Source organism: Alosa alosa, chromosome 17, assembly GCF_017589495.1.
Source record: "Alosa alosa isolate M-15738 ecotype Scorff River chromosome 17, AALO_Geno_1.1, whole genome shotgun sequence".
NCBI classification, from domain to species: domain Eukaryota; kingdom Metazoa; phylum Chordata; class Actinopteri; order Clupeiformes; family Clupeidae; genus Alosa; species Alosa alosa.
The window spans coordinates 11,596,316-11,603,085 of record NC_063205.1 but is presented as its reverse complement, the minus strand read 5'-3'; the positions used below and the strand labels follow the sequence as shown (position 1 = coordinate 11,603,085).

At 45.5% G+C, this 6,770-nt stretch overlaps 1 protein-coding gene across 7 annotated transcripts in view; it reads left to right on the top strand.

Annotated features, from left to right (window-relative positions):
* phf21b (PHD finger protein 21B) overlaps positions 1–6,770 on the top strand; it is an 84,286-nt gene that overhangs the window by 76,076 nt on the left and 1,440 nt on the right. For all 7 annotated transcript variants that reach the window (XM_048267774.1, XM_048267779.1, XM_048267778.1 and 4 more), the window contains 8 exons: positions 1,464–1,598; positions 2,507–2,558; positions 2,838–2,914; positions 3,507–3,561; positions 4,202–4,224; positions 5,258–5,416; positions 6,105–6,171; positions 6,328–6,431. In XM_048267774.1, the coding sequence (XP_048123731.1) occupies positions 1,464–1,598; positions 2,507–2,558; positions 2,838–2,914; positions 3,507–3,561; positions 4,202–4,224; positions 5,258–5,416; positions 6,105–6,171; positions 6,328–6,431 (672 nt within the window). The remainder of the gene's footprint in view (positions 1–1,463; positions 1,599–2,506; positions 2,559–2,837; positions 2,915–3,506; positions 3,562–4,201; positions 4,225–5,257; positions 5,417–6,104; positions 6,172–6,327; positions 6,432–6,770) is intronic.

Genomic DNA, 6,770 nt, shown 5'->3' with positions numbered 1-6,770 from the left:
TTGAGTAATATCACTTCTGTTGACGTTCAAACGAAACAGAGAGCTAGCTGGCCCCTCCCTCTCCCTTCCTCCCGTGTAACTGAAACTCTCCTGAACGTGCATCTCGTCGGTGAATGGCTGGAAAAGTTTGATATGTTTCATGGTCCAGGCTGTACCAGGCTGTTTTTGTTGCTGTTTTTGGAGCTGTTTTTTTACAGTGTATTCAGGGAACAGGCAGCTAGTGGAGTGTGAGGAGATGTTTGCTGTATGTGACAAAAAATGTTTTAGCTTAGAAACTGTATAACATCCCTTTAAACATATACATATTTATACTACATGTTACCCATCTACAGCTATGTCCATGCACAGACAGTCCTAGTCATTAGCTTCAGCCCTTATCTGTTTACATATTTACACTGTCATAAACACAGTCAGTCATTTCTCACTTTGTCATTCACAGTCCACACATATCACACACACCCATGATAATTACGTTGCTATGACACACCATTACATGACATTCCCAAATATGAGCACACACGGTAGGTCGCTCCAAGATTCCTCGCGGTGGCATTCTCAGATGCAGGCACATGACCAACTCAATGTCAGCAGGCGGATAAGTGCTTTTCATAATCCCTCCGCTAGACGACTCGACCCCCACACCCGACTCTAAAATCAATGACCCGCACCTGCCAATTCCTCAGCCCACCTCTGCTTGACGTCTGCACTCTGATTGGATGGTTTAACCTTGGCGTTGGTGACTCGTCATCAGGTGACAGAGGCACTGGCCAAGGTTAAACCCCCAATCACGATCGTTTTCTTTTTTTTTTTGCGTTCTTGGTCTCATCTGGCCTGTCGTGGTGCCGTGGCCTGACCTCCTGGTTGGGCAAGAGCTATCCATCTGGGGGCACTGTGAAAAATGCAGGGGTGGTTGAGGGGTACGGGAGAAAGATTTGTGAGCCTCATTAGGATGTCATTAAAAAGAGAAGCCCCACTCTTTACTGCTGTCACCTTTGGTTCCCATTTGCTTCCATACACACACACACACACACACACACACACACACACACACACACACACACACACACACACACACACACACTCACTCACAGACACACATACACCTCCTGGGTCAAGGCCCGTGCCAGCAAGAGCAACGTGCAATATGAAATATATCGACAGGGAAGCCATTTGTAAAGACCCTAATTTTAATCTTAGTTAACCTTGTCATAATACTACATTCATATTGTAACTTGTCCCATAGCCGCCTGCAAAGACTCTTAGCTTAGCATTGAGCTTTACTGAATATTTTATGGTGCAGTAAAGTGTCTGTTGATGAGACATTTTTCATGGGTTTACAGTATATATATATATATATTCCAGTGCTGTATCTTATGAGTTATGGACTGAGATAGTATTATTTTATGGAGGTGGATTAAGAGGAATATAATATAACTGCGTGGTTGCCTCTGATCTTCTCTCAGGTGATCATCATCCAGCCTCAGCTCCCCAGCGGCTCGCAGGATTTGCCAGCACCTCAGACCGACAGCCAATCACAGTCTGAGTGTAGTTCCGCCCCCGCCTCACCAGCCAAGAAGAAGGAGGAAGTGGACCCTGAGGTAAATTTGCCCTCACAGTCAACTCTTCCTCGTTTGCTAGAGGGCACTCTAGCATATAGGCAAGGGGAGAACTGGTGGCTAATTAACGCTTGGAAGTGAAAAGAAAGTAGTGAACAATAGCACAGAAAAAAATGCACTATTTGCTTGCAGTGTACTAGCCTGGCTCCGCCTGTCTACGTACTTCCGCTCAATTACATTTCCCTACAGTAGTTCTGTGTCAGAGAGTCTGTTATCCAGGCTAGCAGTGTACTCCACTTGTAAGTATTTGTGGAATGTGTGGGACTTATCAATCTCTTTGCAATACTGGTCCCTCTTTCATATTTTACAAGTCCAATGCAGTATTTATGAGCAGACAGATTGGACTAGACAAACACAAGTGAGGCAGAGAGATTTCAGTGGAGTGTATTGCTCCTGGGCCGAGATGTGTGGAGTTCAACTTGTGAAAACGGGGACAGAGGGGAGCGGCCGCCACATCACGTTAGCAGAGGAGGACAGCTAAGGCTCAGGTGGCGCATGCCTTCCCAGCATCCTTTTATTCTCTTCCTCTGTCTGTCCCATTCTGTCTCATTCTCTCTCTCTCTCTCTATCTCTATCTCTCTCTCACACACACAGACAAACTCTCTCTCTCTCTCTCTCTCCCACTCATACACACACACACACACACACACACACACAGACACACACACACACACACACACACACACACACACACTGGCACACACACAAACAAACACGCACACATACACACACACACACACACACACACACACACACACACACACACACACACACACACACACACACACACTCTCTCTCTCTCTTCTCTGTTGTTGTTTTCCCATGTGGTTCATACACCCTGTCTGACTTCTCTTCTTCTCCCCCCACACACTCCCCCTTCTCACCTCCAGAAAATTGCCTTCATGGTTGCACTTGGCCTGGTCACTACGGAGCATCTGGAGGGTGAGTCCTGCTTTAAACTCCACACGCCACACACCAAAGGACTACGCTAGAATAACATGGAAATGAATAAGCTCTGTGCATTTTGCTTAGCTGACTGGAAACTGCTGAATGTTTCATTTGAATGCTCCTCCCAGATGACAAAACAGAATAAATTAGCTCATGACCACTAAGTAACCCCTAGCTTATGAAATCTACAAGAGAGGGGAGAAGAATATAAAAGCACACACACAGCTGGTGCCTCAGGCAGGAGGATCCTCATGTGGTTTCTCCCTGTGACAGAGCTACAGACCAAGAGACAGGAGCGGAAGAGAAGAAGCACAGCCAACCCAGCCTACAGTGGCCTGTTCGAGCCAGAGGTGAGCTGCACACACACACACACACACACGCATGCACACACGCACACACACACACACACGCACACACACACAAGCACACACACACACACGCATGCACACACACGCATGCACACACACGCACACACACACACGCACGCACACACACGCACACGCACACACACACAAGCACACACACACACACACACACAGGACCGCACCAGACACACACACACACACACACACACACACACACACACACACACACACACACAGGATCGGTCCAGACACAGACACAGATACACACAAAACAAAGATTTCTGGCCCTACTAAGCACATTTGGAACAGCTTATCTCGAAGACTGTCCGTTTGTTCCCCGCCTCCAAAGTCGGCCAAGGGCAGAGCTAGTAGTGCTCTGTGCAGGAGCACCGTGTTAACTCTCATATCAGCCCTTCCGGCTTGTGCCATGTTATCAGGTGCTGCGTCTGATGATGGATGCTGTGTGTTTGGGGGCTGGGTGTAGTAGTGGGTGGTGGGTGTTTGTTTTTCTTGGTGCGTGGCCTGACAGAAGGAGTTAACGCCTCTCTTGCCTTTCTTGTTGTTTTCTCCGTTCCAGCGCAAGCGTCTTGCATCCAATTACCTGAGCAATCCACTCTTCCTATCAGCAAGAGGTAAAACACATTCCGCACGCCATCACGCAGCTGGGACACAGCCCATACAATTATACAGGGGAAGCATTGTGGCAATACTACACACACACACACACACACACACACACACACACACACACACACACACACACACACACACACTCTCCCTCCCTCCCTCTTACACACACACAACAAACAAAAGATTAAGATAAACTATTCACATTCTCTGCATTCTCTGATGCCAGTGCTGATGCACTCAGCACATAACTGTTTAACCCCACTCTTAGATGAACAAAAGCAATCAACCTCTCTAAATGTAGAAGATTGGGACTGCTTTGTGCTATGTTATCAGTTCATTATTCTAGTCTAGTCTAGTCTTTTATGAACCTGAAGTGGTGTGTAGGGTTTCAATACAATGGGAAGTAGGTGCTTATAATTGCATTGATAACACTATTGTTGCTCTTGAGCTTGTATGGTGTGATTGCAATTGCATGGCTTTGTTGTCTTTAACCTTTCCAACAACACAAACGTTTATCTCAGAAACACATTTGCAACCAGACTGCATGTACACACTCACACTCACACCACGGCCCAATGGTAACTGTGTGTACTCATTATGTCAGCTACTAACATTGTTTCTGCTTCTTGTCTGCACGCAAAGATCCAGAGGACTTGTGCTGGAAGGTATGTACAACTCTCACTGTGTGTGTGTGTGTGTGTGTGTGTGTGTGTGTGGTCTCTTCATGTCTATGAAGGAGCCATTAACCCCAATGTAGCCTGAAACAGGTGGTTTATATGTCAGTGTGTGGACCGTTGCCAGTGTGTGTGGCCTCACATGAGAGTCATTGGTCAGGACTGTCCTTGGTCCCCATCCCACTATATTCATCGTCCACACGTACACGTCGTTAGCAGGGAGTCCATTAAAGCGGAATAAATGGGCGATAATCACCTTTGCAGTAAAATTGATCACCATCGTCTGTGAGCTCTAGTCAATCGCAGTGAAACAGGAAGATTGGTTTTACATGCCGCAAGACTCCCCCACCAGCAGTGCATAGCTTTCCGGAACAACCTGAGCCTGGCATGGCACCTTGAATTCTCATTACGGGCATCAAGCTCTTCTCGCCTGGTTGCTGCCCGTGTGACCCCTGAGCTCACGTTTGCAGTTATCTACCGTGGAATGGCAGGTTATTGCGTGGCACACCTGAGTCTGATGTTGTGAAATTTGCCTGTGATTTTCTACTCTTTTGAAATCGAGGACTTATTGGCATGTGGGTTTTTGTTGCCCTGCTCGAGCTGGGAACTATGTAATATCTATCTATTATCCGTCTATCTATCGGGGGATGGAGTCCATCCAATCATTTTTAACGTCCCGATCTGTGGAAATCTGAAAGCGCTTTTTCCTAAGGCAATGTGAGCACATCCATTCCACATCCAAGTCTAGAGGTGGAATCCAACTTAATATTTTAGTGTCTGTGAGTCTGACAATATTGGGTCTGCAGAAATGTGGAAAAAAAATGGGTCACCATTAAGATGAAAGTAACTAATTCCACGGTTGTCCTTGCTTACTGCCAAGGCAACGTGTAAACAAAACAATTTTGTTGTGTATGCAAAGATGCACTTTGCTGCATTCAAACAGTGAAAATGTTTCATGGCCAGACGTGCAGCTCTGTGACTATTTCACTGTCTTAACATTCCTGTGTGTGTGTGTGTGTGTTAGGACGAGCTGGAGCATGATGACCATTGCGCCGTGTGTAAGGAGGAGGGCGAGCTGCAGCAGTGCCACACCTGCCCCCGCGCCTTCCACCCCGACTGCCTCCATCCGCCTCTCAAAACGCCGCCCAAGGGTGTATGGATGTGCCCCAAGTGCCAGAAGAAGGTAGACAACTGAACTAGAGAACTAGAATAAGAACTAGAAAAAGAACTAGAACTAGAATGATAACTATAGAGGAATTATGACTGCCTGTCTCATATTATTGGTTTGCCTCAGGCTGATGGGCAGATTTTTAATAGATCCAAAGAAATCAGGACCTTCTTTGTGCATCTGGGTATTTGTGATCAGTACAAGCTCGTATTGTAGGCTGACGTTCTAAATATGAGAAGTTTGAATTATTTACGTCTCTCTTGTTTACAGTCCTTTGTCGAATTTGAAATAACATATAAACTTTGACATATCAGACCACAAAAATAACTTCGTTTTCAATGGGAATGTGTGATTAAAGGAGGCAGTATAGTGTGCATCTGACTTGAAATGAGGGATGAATAAGTGAAATGGATGAAAAGCCATTGATCGCCATCTTTGAAGTGAGGACAGCATAGAGCAGAAGCTCCTTTAATGAAGGAATTGTGAAAAGTTGATTGAACATTCTGTCAGTGTCTTTTTATCTGGTTTGAGATGAAAAGATATCACATGTTGCTTGATTGATTTGAACTTTGATTTCTTCGTTGAATTAGAACTAAACATCAATCCATCAGCCCTCAGGATTTAACAGTTGACAACAAAAAAACTCTTGATGTACTTATGATTCTGAAAAAGTGAATCATCACTCTTCTTATTGGTCCCGCAGGTACTGAACAAAGAGAATATGGCTTGGCCACACAACTTTGTCCAGTCATACGTTACACACAAAACAAGTAAGCCACAGAACTAAAGAAATAAAATTTTATCTTCAATTTACACCAAATTTAAATGCATTTGGAAACTAAAGCACCCCCTTTCTCTCTATCTATATATCCCTCTCTCTCTCTATCTATTTATTCCTCTCTATCTATCCCTCTCTCTTTGTGCAGTGAAAGAGGATGAGAAGAGGAAACTGTTGCGGAGGAACTGTGAGCTGAAGAAGGAGTGTGCTCACCTCGAAGAGCAGGACCACAGGCTCAGCAGCTCCCTCACAGTAAGTCCACTCCAGCCGGCCGTCCTCACTGGTCTCTGCCATCAGCTGTCCTCTCTGGCACATCCAAAACAATCCTACCAGCTCTGCTTTGGTCTTTGATGCATCTCTAGTTGAAGTGGTCAGATCATGATGCAAAAGATGCCCGCTATGTCTGTTCACCAGAATTACAGGGTAGTCCACATTAACAAGCTATTGACTTCTGGACAACAAGACATTATACGTCCTGTACTATTAATAACCATTCAAAATCATTGTAACCTTTTGGGTGTGAATGCCTGTGGTTAATTCACCTTGAAAAGTGTATTACTGTAGCTGGCTGATGACAGGCATCCATCTCAC